Source organism: Oncorhynchus clarkii, chromosome 21 (assembly GCF_045791955.1).
Source record: "Oncorhynchus clarkii lewisi isolate Uvic-CL-2024 chromosome 21, UVic_Ocla_1.0, whole genome shotgun sequence".
NCBI classification, from domain to species: domain Eukaryota; kingdom Metazoa; phylum Chordata; class Actinopteri; order Salmoniformes; family Salmonidae; genus Oncorhynchus; species Oncorhynchus clarkii.
The window spans coordinates 1,105,324-1,132,500 of NC_092167.1; the positions used below are offsets into that span (position 1 = coordinate 1,105,324).

General features: G+C 45.2%; 2 protein-coding genes across 3 annotated transcripts in view; both read left to right on the forward strand.

The window, feature by feature from the left end:
- Positions 1 to 27,177, forward strand: part of LOC139379621 (ras-related protein Rap-1b) — a 100,054-nt gene that overhangs the window by 52,395 nt on the left and 20,482 nt on the right. For both annotated transcript variants that reach the window (XR_011628398.1, XM_071122423.1), the window contains exons 2-3: positions 12,854 to 12,933; positions 25,718 to 25,786. Coding sequence is in view for 1 of the 2 variants with exons in the window: in XM_071122423.1 (XP_070978524.1) it covers positions 12,877 to 12,933; positions 25,718 to 25,786 (126 nt within the window). In the remaining variant the exon portion in view is untranslated. The remainder of the gene's footprint in view (positions 1 to 12,853; positions 12,934 to 25,717; positions 25,787 to 27,177) is intronic.
- Positions 14,694 to 15,845, forward strand: LOC139379268 (DNA-directed RNA polymerase II subunit RPB1-like; the record flags this gene model as incomplete). Its single annotated transcript, XM_071122066.1, has 3 exons — positions 14,694 to 15,079; positions 15,118 to 15,564; positions 15,719 to 15,845. Coding segments are annotated over exons 1-3 (960 nt in total), but the record flags the coding sequence as incomplete, so codon positions are not given.

Sequence of the window (27,177 nt, forward strand, 5' to 3'; positions counted from 1 at the left end):
TACAGTAAGAGAAGGAGAGACTGATACCTGGGCTGGCTGAATACAGTAAGAGAAGGAGAGACTGATACCTGGGCTGGCTGAATACAGTAAGAGAAGGAGAGACTGATACCTGGGCTGGCTGAATACAGTAAGAGAAGGAGAGACTGATACCTGGGCTGGCTGAATACAGTAAGAGAAGGAGAGACTGATACCTGGGCTGGCTGAATACAGTAAGAGAAGGAGAGACTGATACCTGGGCTGGCTGAATACAGTAAGAGAAGGAGAGACTGATACCTGGGCTGGCTGAATACAGTAAGGGAAGGAGAGACTGATACCTGGGCTGGCTGAATACAGTAAGAGAAGGAGAGACTGATACCTGGGCTGGCTGAATACAGTAAGAGAAGGAGAGACTGATACCTGGGCTGGCTGAATACAGTAAGGGAAGGAGAGACTGATACCTGGGCTGGCTGAATACAGTAAGAGAAGGAGAGACTGATACCTGGGCTGGCTGAATACAGTAAGGGAAGGAGAGACTGATACCTGGGCTGGCTGAATACAGTAAGAGAAGGAGAGACTGATACCTGGGCTGGCTGAATACAGTAAGAGAAGGAGAGACTGATACCTGGGCTGGCTGAATACAGTAAGAGAAGGAGAGACTGATACCTGGGCTGGCTGAATACAGTAAGAGAAGGAGAGACTGATACCTGGGCTGGCTGAATACAGTAAGAGAAGGAGAGACTGATACCTGGGCTGGCTGAATACAGTAAGAGAAGGAGAGACTGATACCTGGGCTGGCTGAATACAGTAAGAGAAGGAGAGACTGATACCTGGGCTGGCTGAATACAGTAAGAGAAGGAGAGACTGATACCTGGGCTGGCTGAATACAGTAAGAGAAGGAGAGACTGATACCTGGGCTGGTTGAATACAGTAAGGGAAAAAAAAGTTCCAAAAGAGTTCTTCAGGTGTCCCCATAGAATAAATCAAATCAAATGTATTTATAAAGCCCTTCGTACATCAGCTGATGTCTCAAAGTGCTGTACAGAAACCCAGCCTAAAACCCCCAACAGGAAGCAATGCAGGTGTAGAAGCACGGTGGCTAGGAAAAACTCCCTAGAAAGGCCAGAACCTAGGAAGAAACCTAGAGAGGAACCAGGCTCTGAGGGGTGGCCAGTCCTCTTCTGGCTGTGCCAGGTGGAGATTAGAAACCTAGAGAGGAACCAGGCTCTGAGGGGTGGCCAGTCCTCTTCTGGCTGTGCTGGGTGGAGATTAGAAACCTAGAGAGGAACCAGGCTCTGAGGGGTGGCCAGTCCTCTTCTGGCTGTGCCAGGTGGAGATTAGAAACCTAGAGAGGAACAAGGCTCTGAGGGGTGGCCAGTCCTCTTCTGGATGTGCCAGGTGGAGATTAGAAACCTAGAGAGGAACCAGGCTATGAGGGGTGGCCAGTCCTCTTCTGGCTGTACCAGGTGGAGATTATAAACCTAGAGAGAGGAACCGGGCTCTGAGAGGAGGCCAGTCCTCTTCTGGCTGTGCCAGGTGGAGATTATAAACCTAGAGAGGAACCAGGCTCTGAGGGGTGGCCAGTCCTCTTCTGGCTGTACCAGGTGGAGATTAGAAACCTAGAGAGGAACCAGGCTCTGAGGGGTGGCCAGTCCTCTTCTGGCTGTGCCAGGTGGAGATTAGAAACCTAGAGAGGAACCAGGCTCTGAGGGGTGGCCAGTCCTCTTCTGGCTGTGCCAGGTGGAGATTAGAAACCTAGAGAGGAACCAGGCTCTGAGGGGTGGCCAGTCCTCTTCTGGCTGTGCTGGGTGGAGATTAGAAACCTAGAGAGGAACCAGGCTCTGAGGGGTGGCCAGTCCTCTTCTGGCTGTGCTGGGTGGAGATTATGGCCACGAAGGCCTGATTGTTCTTCCCTTTTTAGTTCCCCCTTAGAACCCTCTGTGGAAAATGTTCTACATGGAACTCAAAAGGTTTCTACCTGGAACTCAAAAGGGTTCTACCTGGAACTCAAAAGGGTTCTACCTGGAACTCAAAAGGGTTCTACCTGGAACCAAAAAGGGTTCTTCGAAGGGTAGTTCTATGGGGACAGCCAAAGAACCCTTTTAGGTTCTAGATAGCACCATTTGTAAGGAGGAGAGACTTGGCTCTCTGAATACTGTAGAGGACGATGCTGAAACGAAGCTGTGTTTCTGAAACCCTGGCTCTGTCCTTGGTACACTTTCAGGTACAGCCGTGGACTTAGACAGGGTCTCTCACAGGGTTGGGAAAGGGGGCAGGCAAAAGCCCCACTTTTTTTTCTCCATTGGAGGGCCAAGACCCCAACTTAATTCTTAACACTGTTTCCACTCCCCAACAACCTGCCTCTCAGAGGATCTAGAGAGTAACCTTACGCCATATCCCTCCGCTCTGTATTCATTCTGGTGCGTTCTTCATGCCTGGGCAAGTGTGTATTTTAGGTTCTGTTCTCGGCTGCCTGGTCTTATACCCAGGACGTGTGGGTGTGTTGAGACGACTGGGGGTGTGGCTGTGAAACACTTCCTGTTAGTACACACCCTGTCACACACACACACACTCAGGCGTTGTGCATACTGCTGACTCGTGTGTGTGTGTGTGTGTGTGTGTGTGTGTGTGTGTGTGTGTGTGTGTGTGTGTGTGTGTGTGTGTGTGTGTGTGTGTGTGTGTGTGTGTGTGTGTGTGTGTGTGTGTGTGTGTGTGTGTGTGTGTGTGTGTGTGTGTGTGCGCGTGTGTGTGCGTGTGTGTGTGCGCGCGTAAGCCTCAAGGCAAGATGCAAGGCAACACCTCACTGATAACCAGTCACCACCAGGACATTACAGGAAGGACAAAGAGGTTATAATTAGCATGTTTCTTGTAGCTGGGTGTTGCCAGTGTTTTCCATAGCACCATAAAGCTACCTCTGATTAGCATGTAGCTGGGTGTTGACAGTGTTTACCACAGCACCATAAAGCTACCTCTGATTAGCATGTAGCTGGGTTTTGACAGTGTTTACCACAGCACCATAAAGCTACCTCTGATTAGCATGTCGCTGGGTGTTGACAGTGTTTACCACAGCACCATAAAGCTACCTCTGATTAGCATGTAGCTGGGTGTTGACAGTGTTTACCACAGCACCATAAAGCTACCTCTGATTAGCATGTCGCTGGGTGTTGACAGTGTTTACCACAGCACCATAAAGCTACCTCTGATTAGCATGTTTCAGAGATACTGTTGTTTTGCCAGTTGTAAAAAGGTGTGTGACACAAAGCCAACGGTCTGACATGTTATAATCAACAACAACAACAAACGCACCAGTTAAAGGTATGAGTCATTAGTGTGATTTGCAGATTACAGGAAGAGAGTTAGATGGCATAGTCCTCCTCTTCAGCTAGCCCGACCTCCTACAGAACTCAAATGACGAGTCGTTAACAGACTTTGATTACTTCTGTTGAAGGTCTTTGAATTTCTTTAAGATTTTTGGAAATAAGAACTTAAATTTTTTTTTTTTTAAATTTCTGCCCGGCGGAGCAGATGTGATGTCATCGGTTCTTCTGCTGTTTGTTGCCGTGCAACCGTGGTAATTATTATCGTTCATAGCCCCACCAAAAACACACATGGCAGTGTGTCAAGTAACGATCAGGGCACATTTTTGGCATGAATTGCTTTGCAAAAGTGTTTGATTGTAAATGGAAACATTTCTCTCAGAAAGAGTTCCTGTCCTCAAAGGTCTTAACTTAAAAACTGAGAGGAAAATATAACTACAGCGTTCTGTCTGTCTGTATATTACTGTTGTTGTTGTTGTTGTTGTTGTTGTAATGAACCATTAACTAGTCTTCTGTCTGTCTGTATATTACTGTTGTTGTTGTTGTAATGAACCATTAACTAGTCTTCTGTCTGTCTGTATATTACTGTTGTAATGAACCATTAACTAGTCTTCTGTCTGTCTGTATATTACTGTTGTAATGAACCATTAACTAGTCTTCTGTCTGTCTGTATATTACTGTTGTAATGAACCATTAACTAGTCTTCTGTCTGTCTGTATATTACTGTTGTAATGAACCATTAACTAGTCTTCTGTCTGTCTGTATATTACTGTTGTTGTTGTTGTAATGAACCATTAACTAGTCTTCTGTCTGTCTGTATATTACTGTTGTAATGAACCATTAACTAGTCTTCTGTCTGTCTGTATATTACTGTTGTTGTTGTTGTAATGAACCATTAACTAGTCTTCTGTCTGTCTGTATATTACTGTTGTAATGAAACATTAACTAGTCTTCTGTCTGTCTGTATATTACTGTTGTTGTTGTTGTTGTTGTAATGAACCATTAACTAGTCTTCTGTCTGTCTGTATATTACTGTTGTTGTAATGAACCATTAACTAGTCTTCTGTCTGTCTGTATATTACTGTTGTAATGAACCATTAACTAGTCTTCTGTCTGTCTGTATATTACTGTTGTAATGAACCATTAACTAGTCTTCTGTCTGTATATTACTGTTATAATGAACCATTAACTAGTCTTCTTTCTGTCTGTATATTACTGTTGTAATGAACCATTAACTAGTCTTCTGTCTGTCTGTATATTACTGTTGTAATAAACCATTAACTAGTCTTCTGTCTGTCTGTATATTACTGTTGTTGTTGTTGTAATGAACCATTAACTAGTCTTCTGTCTGTCTGTATATTACTGTTGTAATGAAACATTAACTAGTCTTCTGTCTGTCTGTATATTACTGTTGTTGTTGTTGTTGTTGTAATGAACCATTAACTAGTCTTCTGTCTGTCTGTATATTACTGTTGTTGTAATGAACCATTAACTAGTCTTCTGTCTGTCTGTATATTACTGTTGTAATGAACCATTAACTAGTCTTCTGTCTGTCTGTATATTACTGTTGTAATGAACCATTAACTAGTCTTCTGTCTGTATATTACTGTTATAATGAACCATTAACTAGTCTTCTTTCTGTCTGTATATTACTGTTGTAATGAACCATTAACTAGTCTTCTGTCTGTCTGTATATTACTGTTGTTGTTGTAATGAAACATTAACTAGTCTTCTGTCTGTCTGTATATTACTGTTGTTGTAATGAAACATTAACTAGTCTTCTGTCTGTCTGTATATTACTGTTGTTGTTGTAATGAAACATTAACTAGTCTTCTGTCTGTCTGTATATTACTGTTGTTATAATGAAACATTAACTAGTCTTCTGTCTGTCTGTATATTACTGTTGTTGTTGTAATGAACCATTAACTAGTCTTCTGTCTGTCTGTATATTACTGTTGTAATGAACCATTAACTAGTCTTCTGTCTGTCTGTATATTACTGTTGTAATGAACCATTAACTAGTCTTCTGTCTGTCTGTATATTACTGTTGTTGTTGTTATAATGAAACATTAACTAGTCTTCTGTCTGTGTCACCTTAGCTCCTTTTTTGTACGTCTCTATTTTAGGTTGGTCAGGGTGTGAGTTGGGGTGGGCATTCTATGTTTGTATTTCTATGTGTTTGGCCTGGTATAGTTCCCAATCAGAGGCAGCTGTCAATCGTTGTCTCTGATTGAGAACCATACTTAGGCAGCCTTTTTTCGCCCTTGAGTTGTGGGTAGTTGTTTTCTGTTTCTGTCTCTGTACCAGACAGGACTATTTCGTTTGTTCCGTTTTTGTTATTTTTGTTCTAGTGTTCAGTGTAATTATAAGATCATGAACACGTACTGCATATTGGTCCGATCCTTCCTCCTCCTCAGAAGAGGAAGACAACAATCATTGCAGCGCAGCAGTAATACAATGTAGTCTAGACCCATCTAGACCCATCTAGACCCATCTAGACCCATCTATACCCATCTAGACCCATCTATACCCATCTATACCCATCTATACCCATCTAGACCCATCTAGACCCATCTAGACCCATATATACCATCTATACCCATCTATACTCATCTATACCCATCTATACCCATCTATACCCATCTAGACCCATCTATACCCATCTATACCCATCTAGACCCATCTATACCCATCTAGACCCATCTATACCCATCTAGACCCATCTAGACCCATCTATACCCATCTATACCCATCTAGACCCATCTATACCCATCTATACCCATCTACACCCATCTATACCATCTAGACCCATCTACACCCATCTATACCATCTAGACCCATCTAGACCCATCTACACCCATCTAGACCCATCTACACCCATCTAGACCCATCTACCCCGGGAGAATGTACACAAGATCAGATAAGAATGAAATGTACAGCAGTAGATATCTTACAGTGAGCTGTGTTGAGAATCCAGTGTATAAATACATAAGCTGTGTGTGTGTGTGTGTGTGTGTGTGTGTGTGTGTGTGTGTGTGTGTGTGTGTGTGTGTGTGTGTGTGTGTGTGTGTGTGTGTGTGTGTGTGTGTGTGTGTATAAACACTATAACTAAAATAGATCAGGGTGACAGTATTTTAAATACACCGTGTGAAATGGGAAGTTGCCAGTGGTTCAACGTCTCTATAGCATGGGACAGCAGGGGTGGCTGAGTGTGTGTGTGTGTTTGTGAGTATGAGGTGTGTTTGATAGCTTGTGTGAGTGACTGTGTATCACCTGGTAGACGGCTAGGGATGGCCGTTCAACAGTCTGATGGTAATAGAAGTTGTTCAACAGTCTGATGGTGATAGAAGCTGTTCAACAGTCTGATGGTGATAGAAGCTGTTCAACAGTCTTATGGTGATAGAAGCTGTTCATCAATCTGATGGTGATAGAAGCTGTTCAACAGTCTGATGGTGATAGAAGCTGTTCAACAGTCTGATGGTGATAGAAGCTGTTCAACAGTCTTATGGTGATAGAAGCTGTTCATCAATCTGATGGTGATAGAAGCTGTTCAACAGTCTGATGGTGATAGAAGCTGTTCAACAGTCTGATGGTGATAGAAGCTGTTCAACAGTCTGATGGTGATAGAAGCTGTTCAACAGTCTGATGGTGATAGAAGCTGTTCAACAGTCTGATGGTGATAGAAGCTGTTCAACAGTCTTATGGTGATAGAAGCTGTTCATCAATCTGATGGTGATAGAAGCTGTTCAACAGTCTGATGGTGATAGAAGCTGTTCAACAGTCTGATGGTGATAGAAGCTGTTCAACAGTCTGATGGTAATAGAAGCTGTTCAACAGTCTGATGGTGATAGAAGCTGTTCAACAGTCTGATGGTGATAGAAGCCGTTCAACAGTCTGATGGTGATAGAAGCTGTTCAACAGTCTGATGGTGATAGAAGTTGTTCAACAGTCTGATGGTGATAGAAGTTGTTCAACAGTCTGATGGTAATAGAAGCTGTCCAACAGTCTGATGGTCTGGCGATAGAAGCTGTCCAACAGTCTGATGGTCTGGCGATAGAAGCTGTTCAACAGTCTGATGGTCTGGCGATAGAAGCTGTCCAACAGTCTGATGGTCTGGCGATAGAAGCTGTTCAACAGTCTGATGGTCTGGTGATAGAAGCTGTTCAACAGTCTGATGGTCTGGCGATAGAAGCTGTTCAACAGTCTGATGGTCTGGTGATAGAAGCTGTTCAACAGTCTGATGGTGATAGAAGCTGTTCAACAGTCTGATGGTGATAGAAGCTGTTCAACAGTCTGATGGTGATAGAAGCTGTTCAACAGTCTGATGGTGATAGAAGCTGTTCAACAGTCTGATGGTTATAGAAGCTGTTCAACAGTCTGATGGTAATAGAAGCTGTTCAACAGTCTGATGGTGATAGAAGCTGTTCAACAGTCTGATGGTGATAGAAGCTGTTCAACAGTCTCGGTCTTGGTTCCTGATGCACCTGTACTGTCTCTGTCTGTCAGATGGTAGCAGGGTGAACAGTTCATGGCTGAATGTAGTCAGGACACCGGGGATAACACCACTACTCTTATGATAAGTACCATGGGATCTTTAGTGACCACAGAGAGTCAGGACACCAGGGTTAACACCACTACTCTGACCACAGAGAGTCAGGACACCACTACTCTGACCACAGAGTCAGGACACCAGGGTTAACACCACTACTCTGATCACAGAGAGTCAGGACACCAGGATTAACACCATTACTCTTATGATAAGTACCACGGGATCTTTAGTGACCACAGAGAGTCAGGACACCAGGGTTAACACCACTACTCTGACCACAGAGAGTCAGGACACCCCTACTCTGACCACAGAGAGTCAGGACACCGGGGTTAACACCACTACTCTTATGATAAGTACCATGGGATCTTTAGTGACCACAGAGAGTCAGGACACCCGTTTAACATCCCATCTGAAAGACAGCACCCTACACAGGGCAATGTCCCCAATCACTGCCCTGGGATATTTATTTTTTAGACTAGAGAAAAGAGTGCCCCCTACTGTCCCTCCAACACCACTTCCAGCAGCATCTGGTCTCCCATCCAGGGACCAACTAGGACCAACTCTGCTTAGCTTTAGAGGCAAACTAGCATTGGGATGCAAGGTGGTATACTGCTGGCTTATATAGTGCTCTACATTTGACCAGAGCCCTATGCCCTGGTGAAAAGTAGTGCTCCATGCAGGGAATAGGGTGGCATTTTGGCATGGAAAGCAGAAGTCCTGGATACAATAGTCAGACAGCATAGGGCTGCTATATGACCCAGGCTCTGAGAGACAGACACAGAGGAGCACGCTGGTGACTCACTTCAAACCACGATGTGTTTGTCACTTTCAATAAAGATCTGAGGTTTTGAATCCTGTTGGTCTATTTTTAATGGAGGTGCCACCTCTCTCTGTCTCTCTGTCTCTGTCTATCAATTCAATTTAAGGGATTTACTGGCATGGGAAAAATATGTTTACATTGCCAACGCAAGTGAAATAGATAATAAACAAAACAATATAAAGTGAAAGGTAAACATTATACTCACAAAAGTTCCAAAGGAATATAAACATTTGTGTATAGAGAAATAACATGACATTTGAAATGTTTATATTCCTTTGGAACTTTTGTGTAATGATCTCTCTCTCTCTCTCTCTCTCTCTCTCTCTCTCTCTCTCTCTCTCTCTCTCTCTCTCTCTCTCTCTCTCTCTCTCTCTCTCTCTCTCTCTCTCTCTCTCTCTCTCTCTCTCTGTCTCTCTCTCTCTCTCTCTCTCTCTCTCTGTCTCTCTCTCTCTCTCTCTCTCTCTCTATCTCTATCTCTATCTCTATCTCTATCTCTATCTCTCTCTCTCTCTCTCTCTCTCTCTCTCTCTCTCTCTCTCTCTCTCTCTCTCTCTCTCTCTCTCTCTCTCTCTCTCTCTCTGTCTCTGTCTCTGTCTCTGTCTCTGTCTCTGTCTCTGTCTCTGTCTCTCTCTCTCTCTGTCTCTCTCTCTCTCTCTCTCTCTCTCTCTCTCTCTCTCTCTCTCTCTCTCTCTCTCTCTCTCTCTCTCTCTCTCTCTCTGTCTCTGTCTCTGTCTCTGTCTCTGTCTCTCTTCCTTTCTCTCTCTCTCGCTCTCTCTCGCTCTGTCTCTGATCTTTGATCTGTCTGGCCTCGTCCGTCTGACCTGGTGAAAATCAAAGAGGTGACAGGATATTTCATGTATTTATGCCTTTGTCCAACTCGGCGCTGCGCTCAGTAAATGTTGCTGGAATTAGCATAAGTGTTGCATGATGCAGAAGGAGAGAGGCGAAGGAGAGAGGTGAAGGAGAGGCCAGAGTGGGTGGCAGAGAACTGTGTGTGTGTGTGTGTGTGTGTGTGTGTGTCTGGAACTAATGTCTATAGTGACTGGAGCTAATGTCTATAGTGACTGGAGCTAATGTCTATAGTGACTGGAACTCATGTCTATAGTGACTGGAACTCATGTCTATAGTGACTGGAACTCGTGTCTATAGTGACTGGAACTAACGTCTATAGTGACTGGAACTCATGTCTATAGTGACTGGAACTAATGTCTATAGTGACTGGAACTAATGTCTATAGTGACTGGAACTCATGTCTATAGTGACTGGAACTCGTGTCTATAGTGACTGGAACTCGTGTCTATAGTGACTGGAACTAACGTCTATAGTGACTGGAACTCATGTCTATAGTGACTGGAGCTAATGTCTATAGTGACTGGAACTAACGTCTATAGTGACTGGAACTCGTGTCTATAGTGACTGGAACTAACGTCTATAGTGACTGGAACTCATGTCTATAGTGACTGGAGCTAATGTCTATAGTGACTGGAACTAATGTCTATAGTGACTGGAACTCATGTCTATAGTGACTGGAACTCGTGTCTATAGTGACTGGAACTAACGTCTATAGTGACTGGAACTCATGTCTATAGTGACTGGAACTAATGTCTATAGTGACTGGAACTAATGTCTATAGTGACTGGAACTCATGTCTATAGTGACTGGAACTCGTGTCTATAGTGACTGGAACTCGTGTCTATAGTGACTGGAACTAACGTCTATAGTGACTGGAACTCATGTCTATAGTGACTGGAGCTAATGTCTATAGTGACTGGAACTAACGTCTATAGTGACTGGAACTCATGTCTATAGTGACTGGAACTCGTGTCTATAGTGACTGGAACTAACGTCTATAGTGACTGGAACTCATGTCTATAGTGACTGGAACTAATGTCTATAGTGACTGGAACTAATGTCTATAGTGACTGGAACTAATGTCTATAGTGACTGGAACTAATGGCTATACATCTATAGTGACTGGAACTAATGTCTATAGTGACTGGAACTAATGTCTATAGTGACTGGAACTAATGTCTATAGTGACTGGAACTCATGTCTATAGTGACTGGAACTAATGTCTATAGTGACTGAAACTCATGTCTATAGTGACTGGAACTCATGTCTATAGTGACTGGAACTAATGTCTATAGTGACTGGAACTAATGTCTATAGTGACTGGAACTAATGTCTATAGTGACTGGAACTAATGTCTATAGTGACTGGAACTAATGTCTATAGTGACTGGAACTAATGTCTATAGTGACTGGAACTAATGTCTATACATCTATAGTGACTGGAACTAATGTCTATAGTGACTGGAACTAATGTCTATAGTGACTGGAACTCATGTCTATAGTGACTGGAACTAATGTCTATAGTGACTGGAACTAATGTCTATAGTGACTGGAACTAATGTCTATAGTGACTGGAACTAATGTCTATACATCTATAGTGACTGGAACTAATGTCTATAGTGACTGGAACTAATGTCTATAGTGACTGGAACTAATGTCTATAGTGACTGGAACTAATGTCTATAGTGACTGGAACTCATGTCTATAGTGACTGGAACTCATGTCTATAGTGACTGGAACTCATGTCTATAGTGACTGGAACTCATGTCTATAGTGACTGGAACTAATGTCTATAGTGACTGGAACTAATGTCTATACATCTATAGTGACTGGAACTAATGTCTATAGTGACTGGAACTAACGTCTATAGTGACTGGAACTAATGTCTATAGTGACTGAAACTAATGTCTATAGTGACTGAAACTAATGTCTATAGTGACTGGAACTAATGTCTATAGTGACTGGAACTAATGTCTATAGTGACTGGAACTAATGTCTATAGTGACTGGAACTAATGTCTATAGTGACTGGAACTCATGTCTATAGTGACTGGAACTAATGTCTATACATCTATAGTGACTGGAACTAATGTCTATAGTGACTGGAACTAATGTCTATAGTGACTGGAACTCCTGTCTATAGTGACTGGAACTAATGTCTATAGTGACTGGAACTAATGTCTATAGTGACTGGAACTCATGTCTATAGTGACTGGAACTCATGTCTATAGTGACTGGAACTCATGTCTATAGTGACTGGAACTCATGTCTATAGTGACTGGAACTAATGTCTATAGTGACTGGAACTGATGTCTATAGTGACTGGAACTAATGTCTATACATCTATAGTGACTGGAACTAACGTCTATAGTGACTGGAACTAATGTCTATAGTGACTGGAACTAATGTCTATACATCTATAGTGACTGGAACTAATGTCTATAGTGACTGGAACTCATGTCTATAGTGACTGGAACTAATGTCTATAGTGACTGGAACTAATGTCTATAGTGACTGGAACTAATGTCTATGTCTAATGTCTAACTAATGTCTTAATATTTTACAGATCCACAACTCAACAGTCCTTCTCTCTATAACTGAAATACAGCGCTCTGCAGTCCAATAAGTCAACAGTCCTTCTCTCTACGTTATTACCACGTTATTACCACGTTATTACCACGTTATTACCACGTAAGGACCAACAGTCCTTCTCTCTACGTTATTACCACGTTATTACCACGTTATTACCACGTAAGGACCAACAGTCCTTCTCTCTACGTTATTACCACGTTATTACCACGTTATTACCACGTTATTACCACGTAAGGACCAACAGTCCTTCTCTCTATAACTGAAATACAGCGCTCTGCAGTCCAATAAGTCTGTTTATATATGACAGGCCATTGAACAATTCTTAAGTTATTACATGGTAGTTTACCATGTTATTACCATGTTATTACCATGTTATTACCATGTTAGTTTACCACGTTATTACCATGTTATTACCATGTTATTACCATGTTATTACCGTGTTATATGACCATGTGATATGACCATGTGATATGACCATGTGATATGACCATGTTATTACCATGTTATTCTCATGTTATTCTCATGTTATTACCATGTTATTACCATGTTATTTTCATGTTATTACCATGTTATTACCATGTTATTACCATGTTATTACCATGTTATTCTCATGTTATTCTCATGTTATTCTCATGTTATTCTCATGTTATTACCATGTTATTACATGTTAGTTTACCATGGTATTACCACGTTATTACCAGATGTTGAGCTGGTTAACTGACCCTGGCCTCCTCTGTCTCTCTCTACAGGGTGACACCAGACACAGTGAACGATGCGTGAATACAAGTTAGTCGTCCTGGGCTCTGGAGGCGTGGGCAAGTCTGCTCTGGTAAGTCTTCCCTCTCTCTCCATCTGTCTTCAACCCCCCCCCCCCTTTGGGTTGCACAGGGCCGTAGGTTACCGAAATAGAACCTAGTTCCTCCTACTGGTTTCTTAAGGCTGTAGTATTCAGTACAGTGCTTGGTTAAGTTCCATAGATTACCTCGGGACCGGTGACGGTCCATGGACCTGGGGTTGAGAAACACTACTGGAACACAACGTTTCTCCATCCTGGATCTGGGAACCCAACAAGGGGCGTATGTCTCTGCCCCTCAACCTGGTCCTGGGGACCCACATGTCTCTGCCCCTCAACCTGGTCCTGGGGACCCAACGAGGGGCACATGTCTCTGCCCCTCAACCTGGTCCTGGGGACCCAACGAGAGGCGCATGTCTCTGCCCCTCAACCTGGTCCTGGGGACCCAACGAGGGGCACATGTCTCTGCCCCCCCCAAGTACTAACACAGTAGATTGAACTCATTTACACTACTGGAACACAGCGTTTAACACTCTGTCTCTGACCAGAGGAACTGGGTTGTATAGTCTCTGCAGGCCTGGCGGTCCCTCTCTCCCAGGAGACCCATGTCCTTAGCTGGGTCACAGAGGGGTTGTGAGAACGTCAGCTGTCATCGTTTAGCATTCCTTCTATCACTCTATTTCTCCATCCCTCCATCACTATATCCCTCCCCCTCCCTCCCTCCCTCCCTCCACCCCTCCCTCCCTCCCCCCCACCCTCCCTCCACCCCTCCCTCCCTCCCCTCCCTTCCTCCCTCCCTCCCCCCTCCCTCCCCCCTCCCCTCCCCCCCTCCCCCCTCCCTCCACCCCTCCCTCCCCTCCTCCCTCCCTCCCTCCCTCCCTCCCTCCCTCCCTCCACTGTAACATCATCATGTGTATTTCTGTGTGTCTCTAAATGTATTTCTGGTGCTGCAACAAACATGATCACGTGTTGGAATGTATAGATTGTTATCTCACTGTTCATGTTGCTAGGAAGACATGTCACTGAGGTCGGAGATATGACTAGAGGCCGGAGATATGACTAGAGGCCGGAGATATGACTAGAGGCCGGAGATATGACTAGAGGCCGGGGATATGACTAGAGACCGGGGATAGGACTAGAGGCCGGGGATAGGACTAGAGGCCGGAGATAGGACTAGAGGCCGGAGATAGGAATAGAGGCCGGAGATAGGAATAGAGGCCGGAGATAGGAATAGAGGCCGGAGATGGGAATAGAGGCCGGAGATGGGAATAGAGGCCGGAGATGGGAATAGAGGCCGGAGATGGGAATAGAGGCCGGAGATGGGAATAGAGGCCGGAGATGTGAATAGAGGCCGGAGATGTGAATAGAGGCCGGAGATGTGAATAGAGGCCGGAGATGTGAATAGAGACCGGATATGTGAAAAGAGGTCAGATGCCATTAGATCTTCTGAACAGATCATCAGCTGTTTATTGATCTGATAAAATACTTGCCATGTCATTCAGAGAGGAACCTCTAATGGCGACCCCTGTACATACTGCCATATAAAGACAGACTTTAACCTTCTGTCCCATTTTATAATGGCTAGCGTGTTCTTTGGGTGACCCACACGTACTGTTTTATAAAGTAGCTCGGCCTTTTTTAGAATGGCTAACAATAGCATGTTTATCTCTCCATGTTGTCTGAATGTGTTGGTATTGTCTCTACGTAGGCTAACTTTCTCCTAGCGCACCAGGCTAGTTAGTTCCATCCCACTGATCACCAACAGTGTGAGAGAGAGAGGTCCTACTGGTAACACCATGGAGTCATCCTACTATCCTACTATCCTACTATCTCTCTACATCCCTCTATATCCCTCTATATCCCTCTACATCCCTCTATATCCCTCTACATCCCTCTACATCCCTCTATATTCCTCTACATCCCTCTATATCCCTTTTACATCCCTCTATATCCCTCTACATCCCTCTATATCCCTCTACATCCCTCTATATCCCTCTACAGCCCTCTACATCCCTCTACATCCCTCTATATTCCTCTACATCCCTCAATATCCCTCTACATCCATCTATATCCCTCTACATCCCTCTACGTCCCTCTATGTCCCTCTACATCCCTCTATATCCCTCTACATCCCTCTATATCCCCCTATATCCCTCTATATCCCTCTACATCCGTCTATATCCCTCTACATCCCTCTACATCCCTATATATCCCCCTACATCCCTCTATATCCCTCTACATCCCTCTACATCCCTCTATATCCCTCTACATCCCTATACATCCCTCTACATCTTTCTATATCTCTACATCCCTCTGTATCCCTCGACATCTCCCTATATCCCTCTATATCCCTCTACATCCCTCTATATCCCTCTACATCCCTCTATATCCCTCTACATCCCTCTACATCCCTCTACATCCCTCTATATCCATCTATATCCCTCTACATCCCTCTACATCCCTCTATATCCATCTACATCCCTCTATATCCCTCTACATCCCTCTGTATCCCTCTACATCCCTCTATATCCCTCTACATCCCTCTATATCCCTCTACATCTCCCTATATCCCTCTATATCCCTCTACATCCCTCTATATCCCTCTACATCCCTCTATATCCCTCTACATCCCTCTATATCCCTCTACATCCCTCTACATCCCTCTACATCCCTCTATATCCCTCTATATCCCTCTACATCCCTATACATCCCTCTATATCCCTCTACATCCCTATACATCCCTCTATATCCCTATATATCCCTATACATCCCTCTATATCCCTCTACATCCCCCTATATCCCTCTACATCCCTCTATATACCTCTACTTCCCTCTACTTCCCTCTACATCCCTCTATATCCATCTATATCCCTCTACATCCCCCTATATCCCTCTACATCCCTCTATATACCTCTACATCCCTCTATATCCGTCTATATCCCTCTACATCCGTCTATATCCCTCTACATCCCTATACATCCCTCTACATCCCTCTACATCCCTATATATCCCCCTATATCCCTCTACATCCCTCTATATCCCTCTAGATCCCTCTATCCCTCTACATCCCTATATATCCCTCTAAATCCCTCTATATCCCCCTATATCCCTCTACATCCCTCTATATCCCTCTACATCCCTCTATCCCTCTACATCCCTATATATCCCTCTACATCCCTCTATATCCCTCTACATCTCCCTATATCCCTCTATATCCCTCTACATCCCTCTATATCCCTCTACATCCGTCTATATCCCTCTACATCCCTCTACATCCCTCTACATCCCTCTATATCCCTCTACATCCCTATACATCCCTCTATTTCCCTCTACATCCCTATACATCCCTCTATATCCCTATATATCCCTCTACATCCCTCTACATCCCTCTACATCCCTATATATCCCTCTACATCCCTCTATATCCCTCTACATCCGTCTATATCCCTCTACATCCCTCTACATCCGTCTATATCCCTCTACATCCCTCTATATCCCTCTACATCCCCCTATATCCCTCTACATCCCTCTATATACCTCTACTTCCCTCTACTTCCCTCTACATCCCTCTATATCCATCTATATCCCTCTACATCCCCCTATATCCCTCTACATCCCTCTACATCCCTCTATATACCTCTACATCCCTCTATATCCGTCTATATCCCTCTACATCCCTATATATCCCTCTACATCCCTATACATCCCTCTACATCCCTCTACATCCCTATATATCCCCCTATATCCCTCTATATCCCTCTAGATCCCTCTATACCTCTACATCCCTATATATCCCTCTATATCCCCCTATATCCCTCTATATCCGTCTATATCCCTCTACATCCCTATATATCCCTCTACATCCCTCTACATCCCTCTATATCCCTCTACATCCCTCTACATCCCTCTACGTCCCTCTACATCCCTATATATCCCCCTATATCCCCCTATATCCGTCTATATCCGTCTATATCCCTCTACATCCCTATATATCCCTCTACATCCCTATACATCCCTCTACATCCCTCTATATCCCTCTACATCCCTATATATCCCCCTATATCCCTCTACATCCCTCTATATCCCCCTATATCCCTCTATATCCCCCTATATCCCTCTATATCCATCTATATCCCTCTACATCCCGCTATATCCCTCTCTTATCATCACTTCCTCCCCAGTTCTCTCTCTCTCTCTCTCTCTCGGTCTCTCTCTCTCTCGGTCTCTCTCTCGGTCTCGGTCTCTCTCTCTCTCTCTCTCTTGGTCTCTCTCTCTCGGTCTCTCTCTCTCTGTCTCTCTCTCTCTCTGTCTCTCTCTCTCTCTCTCACACATCCCTATACATCCCTCTATATCCCTATATATCCCTCTACATCCCTCTACATCCCTCTACATCCCTATATATCCCTCTACATCCCTCTATATCCCTCTACATCCGTCTATATCCCTCTACATCCCTCTACATCCGTCTATATCCCTCTACATCCCTCTATATCCCTCTACATCCCTCTATATCCCTCTACATCCCTCTATATACCTCTACTTCCCTCTACTTCCCTCTACATCCCTCTATATCCATCTATATCCCTCTACATCCCTCTATATCCCTCTACATCCCTCTACATCCCTCTATATACCTCTACATCCCTCTATATCCGTCTATATCCCTCTACATCCCTATATATCCCTCTACATCCCTATACATCCCTCTACATCCCTCTACATCCCTATATATCCCCCTATATCCCTCTATATCCCTCTAGATCCCTCTATACCTCTACATCCCTATATATCCCTCTATATCCCCCTATATCCCTCTATATCCGTCTATATCCCTCTACATCCCTATATATCCCTCTACATCCCTCTACATCCCTCTATATCCCTCTACATCCCTCTACATCCCTCTACATCCCTCTACATCCCTATATATCCCCCTATATCCCCCTATATCCGTCTATATCCGTCTATATCCCTCTACATCCCTATATATCCCTCTACATCCCTATACATCCCTCTACATCCCTCTATATCCCTCTACATCCCTATATATCCCCCTATATCCCTCTACATCCCTCTATATCCCCCTATATCCCTCTATATCCCCCTATATCCCTCTATATCCATCTATATCCCTCTACATCCCGCTATATCCCTCTCTTATCATCACTTCCTCCCCAGTTCTCTCTCTCTCTCTCTCTCTCGGTCTCTCTCTCTCTCGGTCTCTCTCTCGGTCTCGGTCTCTCTCTCTCTCTCTCTCTTGGTCTCTCTCTCTCGGTCTCTCTCTCTCTGTCTCTCTCTCTCTCTGTCTCTCTCTCTCTCTCTCTACGCTTAACCTCTCATTGCAAATTACAGGAATGCAGCCTCCCCCTGTATTGTCCATTAGTTCTAATTGGATCACTATAGAAGTGGTGGTGTAGAGAACTCCATTAGTTCTAATTGGATCACTATTGAAGTGGTGGTGTAGAGAACTCCATTAGTTCTAATTGGATCCCTATAGAAGTGTTGGTGTAGAGAACTCCATTAGTTCTAATTGGATCACTATAGAAGTGTTGGTGTAGAGAACTCCATTAGTTCTAATTGGATCCCTATAGAAGTGTTGGTGTAGAGAACTCCATTAGTTCTAATTGGATCACTATAGAAGTGGTGGTGTAGAGAACTCCATTAGTTCTAATTGGATCACTATAGAAGTGGTGGTGTAGAGAACTCCATTAGTTCTAATTGGATCACTATAGAAGTGTTGGTGTAGAGAACTCCATTAGTTCTAACTGGATCACTATATAAGTATTGGTGTAGAGAACTCCATTAGTTCTAATTGGATCACTATAGAAGTGTTGGTGTAGAGAACTCCATTAGTTCTAACTGGATCACTATATAAGTATTGGTGTAGAGAACTCCATTAGTTCTAATTGGATCGCTATAGAAGTGTTGGTGTAGAGAACTCCATTAGTTCTAATTGGATCACTATAGAAGTGTTGGTGTAGAGAACTCCATTAGTTCTAATTGGATCACTATATAAGTGGTGGTGTAGAGAGCTCCATTAGTTCTAATTGGATCACTATATAAGTGGTGGTGTAGAGAACTCCATTAGTTCTAATTGGATCGAGAGAGAGAGAGACTCTTGTCAGAGTCCAGGCCACAGAGCGGTGCCTTGCCACAGCCCGTAACTAGGCAACGGGTGTAACAGTTACAGCGTGGGAACCAGGGCGCCACCGCGAGTGGGTTTCACACACAACCTCCCTTAGCTTTTTTTTTTCCCAGGACATGTGATTTACTGTAGAGAAAGGAACAGAGGACGAGGTGGAGCGTGAGCTAAAACCCCTCTCACAGAGACAGGGAACTCATGTGGAAAATCCTCTCACAGAGACAGGGAACTCATGTGAAAAACCCTCTCACAGAGACAGGGAACTCATGTGGAAAACCCTCTGACAGAGACAGGGAACTCATGTGAAAAACCCTCTCACAGAGACAGGGAACTCATGTGAAAACCCCCTCACAGAGACAGGGAACTCATGTGGAAAAACCCTCTCACAGAGACAGGGAACTCATGTGAAAAACCCTCTCACAGAGACAGGTAACTCATGTGGAAAAACCCTCTGACAGAGACAGGGAACTCATGTGAAAACTCTCACAGAGACAGGGAACTCATGTGGAAAACCCTCTCACAGAGACAGGGAACTCATGTGAAAAACCCTCTCACAGAGACAGGGAACTCATGTGGAAAACCCTCTCACAGAGACAGGGAACTCATGTGGAAAACCCTCTCACAGAGACAGGGAACTCATGTGAAAAACCCTCTCACAGAGACAGGGAACTCATGTGAAATACCCTCTCACAGAGACAGGGAACTCATGTGGAAAACCCTCTCACAGAGACAGGGAACTCATGTGAAAAACCCTCTCACAGAGACAGGGATCTCATGTGGAAAACCCTCTCACAGAGACAGGGAACTCATGTGGAAAAACCCTCTCACAGAGACAGGGAACTCATGTGGAAAAACCCTCTCACAGAGACAGGGAACTCATGTGGAAAACCCTCTCACAGAGACAGGGAACTCATGTGGAAAACCCTCTCACAGAGACAGGGAACTCATGTGAAAACCCCTCTCACAGAGACAGGGAACATGTGAAAAACCCTCTCACAGAGACAGGGAACATGTGAAAAACCCTCTCACAGAGACAGGGAACTCATGTGATCCAGCTTCCCGAATCAGAACCATTCCAGATTTCCCCAGGACCAGATTGTGGCTGTAATGAAGAGCAGATAGTATAATCTTTACAGCCCTGTTTGGACCTGACCGGTCCCCATGGTGCTGATATTCACTATGGATATTTTAATACAGACACTAATGGAGCTAGCCTGCTGGACCAGAGGCTCATTGTAGAGTCATTCATAAATCTCCTGTTCCCTGGACTGGGCTTCTAGCTAGAGCCACGTTTTGTTCAGAGGGAGGGAGGGAGGGAGGGAGGGAGGGAGGGAGGGAAGGAAGGAAAGAGGGAAGGAAAGAGGGAGGGAGGGAAGGAAAGAGGGAAGGAAGGAAGGAAGGAAGGAAGGAAGGAAGGAAGGAAGGAAGGAAGGAAGGAGGGAGGGAGGGAGGGAGGGAGGGAAGGAAGGAAGAATGGAGGGAGGAAGGAAGGAAGGAAGGAAGGAAGGTAGGGTAGAGAGGTAAAGGGGAGGGAGGGAGGAAGGAAGGAAGGAAGGAACGGTAGAGAGGGAGGGAGGGAGGGAGGGTAGAGAGGTAAAGGGGGGTGGGAGGGAGGAAGGAAGGAAGGAAGGAAGGAAGGAAGGAAGGAAGGAAGGAAGGGTAGAGAGGTAAAGGGGGGTGGGAGGGAGGGAAGGAAGGAAGGAAGGAAGGGTAGAGAGGTAAAGGGGGTGGGAGGAAGGAAGGAAGGAAGGAAGGGAGGAATGAAGGGAGGAAGGAAGGAAGGAGAGGTAAAGGGGGGTGTGAGGGAGAGAGATTCTGTCAGACTTTGTCTCTGACTGTTTATCTCAGGAAGACAAAAATAATGGTGTTGCACAAAAAAAATAAAAAAGTCCAGTTGCCATGACAACAAATACAAATTCCATCTAGACACTGTTGCCTTAGAGCACACAATGAAACTACACATACCTCGGCCTAAACATCAGCACCAAGGGTAACTTCCACAACGCTGTGAACCATCTGAGAGACAAGGCAAGAAGGGCCTTCTACGCCATCAAAAGGAACATCAAATTCAACATACCAGTTTAGGATTTGGCTAAAAATACTTTATATATATATATATATATATCAATAATTTATAGAACCCATTTCCCTTTATGTTTGTGAGGTCTGGGGTCCGCTCACCAACCAAGAATTCACAAAATGGGACAAACACCAAATTGAGACTCTGCACGCAGAATTCTGCAAAAACATCCTCCGTGTACAACGTAGAACACCAAATAATGCATGCAGAGCAGAATTAGGGCCGATACCCACTAATTATCAACATTCAGAAAAGAGCCGTTAAATTCTACAACCACCTAAAAGGAAGTGATTCACAAACCTTCCATAACAAAGCCATCACCTACAGAGAGATGAACCTGGAGAAGAGTCCCCTAAGCAAGCTGGTCCTGGGGCTCTGTTCACAAACACAAACACACCCTACAGAGCCCCAGGACAGCAACACAATTAGACCCAACCAAATCATGAGAAAACAAAAAGATAATTACTTGACACATTGAAAAGAATTAACAAAAAAACAGAGCAAACTAGAATGCTATTTGGCCCTAAACAGAGAGTACACAGTGGCAGAATACCTGCCCACAGTGACTGACCCAAACTTAAGGAAAGCTTTGACTATGTACAGACTCAGTGAGCATAGCCTTGCTATTGAGAAAGGCCGCCGAGAGAAGACAGGCTATGTGCTCACTGCCCACAAAATGAGGTGGAAACTGAGCTGCACTTCCTAACCTCCTGTCCAACGTATGACCATATTAGAGACCCTCAGATTACACAGATCCACAAAGAATTCGAAAACAAACCCGATTTTGAAAAACTCCCATATCTACTGGGTGAAATTCCACAGTGTGACATCACAGCAGCAAGATGTGTGACCTGTTGCCACAAGAAAAGGTCAACCAGTGAAGAACAAACACCATTGTAAATACAACCCATATTTATGTTTATTTATTTTCCCTTTTGTACTTTAACTATTTGCACATCATTACAACACCGTATAGAGACATAATGTAACATTTGAAATGTCTTTATTCTTTCAAAACTTATGTGAGTGTTAATGTTTACTGGACATTTACCATTTTTGAGAGAGATGAGTGAATGAGAGGATTTTTAATTTATTTAACCTTTATTTAACTAGTCAAGTCATTTAAGAACAAATTCTTATTTAGAAAGACTGCCTACCCCCCCGGGGGCCAAACCCGGACGACGCTGGGCCAATTGTGCGCCGCCCCTATGGGACTCCCAATCACGGCCGGTTGTGATACAGCCTGGAATCGAACCAGGGACTCTAGCACTGAGACGCTGTGTCTTAGACCGCTGCGCCACTCGGGAGGATGAAGTGCTAACACCAGTCTTTCCTCTGCCAGGCTGGTCTTTCCTCTGCCAGGCTGGTCTCTCTTCTGTCAGGCTGGTCTCTCCTCTGCCAGGCTGGTCTTTCCTCTGCCAGGCTGGTCTCTCCTCTGCCAGGCTGGTCTCTCCTCTGCCAGGCTGGTCTCTCCTCTGCCAGGCTAGTCTTTCCTCTGCCAGGCTGGTCTTTCCTCTGCCAGGCTGGTCTTTCCTCTGCCAGGCTGGTCTTTCCTCTGTCAGGCTGGTCTCTCCTCTGCCAGGCTGGTCTCTCCTCTGCCAGGCTGGTCTCTCCTCTGCCAGGCTGGTCTTTCCTCTTTCCTCTGACAGGCTGGTCTCTCCTCTGCCAGGCTGGTCTTTCCTCTACCAGGCTGGTCTCTCCTCTGCCAGGCTGGTCTCTCCTCTGCCAGGCTGGTCTCTCCTCAGCCAGGCTGGTCTCTCCTCTGCCAGGCTGGTCTTTCCACTGTCAGGCTGGTCTTTCCTCTGCCAGGCTGGTCTCTCCTCTGCCAGGCTGGTCTTTCCTCTGTCATCCTCTGGGTTAGGCTTTCCTCTCTCTGGCCGTCTTTCTCTCTCTCCTTCTCTCTCTCTTTCTCTCTCTGTCTCTCTCTCTCTCTGTCTCTCTCTCTCTCTCTCTCTCTCTCTCTCTCTCTCTCTGTCTCTCTCTCTGTCTCTCTCTCTCTCTCTCTGTCTCTCTCTCTCTCTCTCTCTCTCTCTCTCTCTCTCTCTCTCTCTCTCTCTCTCTCTCTCTCTCTCCATGTCACTAGTAAGAAGCTCTGGTTTGCTCTATGAATGAATCTGGGTAAAGAATCCCAGGCTTCTGACGAGGGAGGGGCTGAAAAGCAATGATCTAATTTCAATGAGATCCTTTTTCCTCCTCCTCGTCTTCCGTCTCTCTCTCTCCCTTTCTTTTCACCTCTCTCTCCTTCTCCAAAGATCTTCTGGGTAAATGCTTCCAGTGCCCTAGAATAGGTCTCACAGTCACTCCCCTTATGTCCCAAACGGCACCCTATAGAGTGCACTATACTGTCTAAAGAATAGGGTGTCATTGGGTCGTGGTCTAAAGTAGTGCACTATATATAGGGAATAGGGTGTCATTGGGTCCTGGGCTAAAGTCGTGCACTATATATAGGGAATAGGGTGTCATCGGGTCCTGGGCTAAAGTAGTGCACTATATATAGGGAATAGGGTGTCATTTGGGACTCCCCATCTGCACCCCTACATTAGAGCTCCGGCAGTTCCGCTGGTGATTAGATTGATTTGTATTAATTAATTACAAATTAAACTGAAGATTTTTTTTAAAAGCTGAGAGAGAGCAGCACTCTGGTCAGAACAAACCCCCTGGTCAGAACCAACCCCCTGGTCCCAGTCAGACAGAGTAGCAGCACTCTGGTCAGAACAAACCCCCTGGTCAGAACCAACCCCCTGGTCCCAGTCAGACAGAGTAGCAGCACTCTGGTCAGAACCAACCCCCTGGTCAGAACCAACCCCCTGGTCACAGCCAGACAGAGTAGCAGCACTCTGGTCAGAACCAAACCCCTGGTCACAGCCAGACAGAGTAACAACCCCCTGGTCAGAACCAACCCCCTGGTCCCAGTCAGACAGAGTAGCCCTCACATCTTGTAACGTCCTCACTCTCACTGTTTGCCTGTGTTCTTCAGTCTCCTGACGTCCGTTAATCCCAGTCAGCTCAGTGTGTTCTTCAGTCTCCCGACGTCCGTTAATCCCAGTCAGCTCAGTGTGTTCTTCAGTCTCCTGACGTCTGTTAATCCCAGTCAGCTCAGTGTGTTCTTCAGTCTCCTGACGTCCGTTAATCCCAGTCAGCTCAGTGTGTTCTTCAGTCTCCTGACGTCTGTTAATCCCAGTCAGCTCAGTGTGTTCTTCAGTCTCCTGACGTCCATTAATCCCAGTCAGCTCAGTGTGTTCTTCAGTCTCCTGACGTCCGTTAATCCCAGTCAGCTCAGTGTGTTCTTCAGTCTCCTGACGTCCGTTAATCCCAGTCAGCTCAGTGTGTTCTTCAGTCTCCTGACGTCCGTTAATCCCAGTCAGCTCAGTGTGTTCTTCAGTCTCCCGACGTCCGTTAATCCCAGTCAGCTCAGTGTGTTCTTCAGTCTCCTGACGTCTGTTAATCCCAGTCAGCTCAGTGTGTTCTTCAGTCTCCTGACGTCCGTTAATCCCAGTCAGCTCAGTGTGTTCTTCAGTCTCCTGACGTCTGTTAATCCCAGTCAGCTCAGTGTGTTCTTCAGTCTCCTGACGTCCATTAATCCCAGTCAGCTCAGTGTGTTCTTCAGTCTCCTGACGTCCGTTAATCCCAGTCAGCTCAGTGTGTTCTTCAGTCTCCTGACGTCTGTTAATCCCAGTCAGCTCAGTGTGTTCTTCAGTCTCCTGATGTCCGTTAATCCCAGTCAGCTCAGTGTGTTCTTCAGTCTCCTGACGTCCGTTAATCCCAGTCAGCTCAGTGTGTTCTTCATTCTCCTGACGTCCGTTAATCCCAGTCAGCTCAGTGTGTTCTTCAGTCTCCTGACGTCCGTTAATCCCAGTCAGCTCAGTGTGTTCTTCAGTCTCCTGACGTCCGTTAATCCCAGTCAGCTCAGTGTGTTCTTCAGTCTCCTGACGTCCGTTAATCCCAGTCAGCTCAGTGTGTTCTTCAGTCTCCTGACGTCCGTTAATCCCAGTCAGCTCAGTGTGTTCTTCATTCTCCTGACGTCCGTTAATCCCAGTCAGCTCAGTGTGTTCTTCAGTCTCCTGACGTCTGTTAATCCCAGTCAGCTCAGTGTGTTCTTCAGTCTCCTGACGTCCGTTAATCCTGTTGTTAAACAGCTTCATGTTTTACATCCTTTTCTTCCTGTCCTCGTCTGAGGATAACAGGTCTTCTGCATGACTCAGTGTCTGCTCCCAAATGTCACCCTATTCTCTATATATTGCACCTCTTGGCTCTGGTCAAAAGTAGTGCACTATATAGGGAATAGGGTGCCATTCGGGACACAACAGTGTGTATTTCTGTATATTAAAGACAATCACGAGCCACCTGTTGAGATTAATTTACTCAGGCTGTGTGGGCGTCTAGAATGGGAATCTGCCTCACAGCCTGCAACCTTCTACAATCTCATTTATTAACTCACCTTCTCTTCTCTCTCTCTCTCTCTCTCTCGTCTCTCTCTTTTCTCTCTCTTTTCTCTCTCTCTCTCGTCTCTCTCTCTCTCTCTCTCTCTTTTTTCTCTCTATCTTTTCTCTCTCTCTCTCTCTCTCTTTTCTCTCTCTCTCTCTCTTTTGTCTCTACAGACTGTACAGTTTGTTCAGGGGATTTTCGTGGAGAAATATGACCCGACAATAGAAGACTCGTACAGAAAGGTAAGTCAAGTATTGCTATCTTCCCTTGACATCATCATTAGTGACCCCCTGACCCTGTGACATCATCATTTAGTGACCCCCTGACCCTGTGACATCATCATTGGTGACCCCCTAGCCCTGTGACATAATCATTAGTGGCCCCCTGGCCCTGTGACATCATCATTTAGTGACCCCCCCCTGACCCTGTGACATGATCATTAGTGGCCCTCTGGCTTTGTGACATCATCATTGGTGGCCCCCTGGCCCTGTCACATCTTCATTTAATGACCCCCCTGACCCTGTGACATCATCATTAGTGGCCCCCTGGCCCTGTGACATCATCATTAGTGGCCCCCTGGCCCTGTGACATCATCATTAGTGGCCCCCTGGCCCTGTGTTTAGTAGCTTTTCAGTCAAAAGTAGTGCACTATGTAGGTAATACGGGGACATTGGACGTAAATACATTTAACTCTGCTGCTGTCTGTGTCGTCTCCATGGTTACAGAGCACTGGGTGTTTGGTAGGCTATTCAGTGAGCTGAAACACAATGTAGCAGATGGGAATATAATGGAGATACTGTAAAATGTAAATTAAACCCCCATTCTCAAATAGCTGCCTGTCCCTTTAATAGCCAGGCAACAGCAGACAGGACTGTTGTAGAGGTACTGAGACAGACAGGACTGTTGTAGAGGTACTGAGACAGACAGGACTGTTGTAGAGGTACTGAGACAGACAGGACTGTTGTAGAGGTACTGAGACAGACAGGACTGTTGTAGAGGTACTGAGACAGACAGGACTGTTGTAGAGGTACTGAGACAGACAGGACTGTTGTAGAGGTACTGAGACAGACAGGACTGTTACAGAGGTACTGAGACAGGACTGTTACAGAGGTACTGAGACAGACAGGACTGTTGTAGAGGTACTGAGACAGACAGGACTGTTGTAGAGGTAATGAGACAGACAGGACTGTTGTAGAGGTACTGAGACAGACAGGTCTGTTGTAGAGGTACTGAGACAGACAGGACTGTTGTAGAGGTACTGAGACAGACAGGACTGTTGTAGAGGTACTGAGACAGACAGGACTGTTGTAGAGGTACTGAGACAGACAGGACTGTTGTTGAGGTACTGAGACAGACAGGACTGTTGTAGAGGTACTGAGACAGACAGGTCTGTTGTAGAGGTACTGAGACAGACAGGACTGTTGTAGAGGTACTGAGACAGACAGGACTGTTGTAGAGGTACTGAGACAGACAGGACTGTTGTAGAGGTACCTGAGACAGACAGGACTGTTGTAGAGATACTGAGACAGACAGGACTGTTGTAGAGGTACTGAGACAGACAGGACTGTTGTAGAGGTACTGAGACAGGCAGGACTGTTGTAGAGGTACTGAGACAGACAGGACTGTTGTAGAG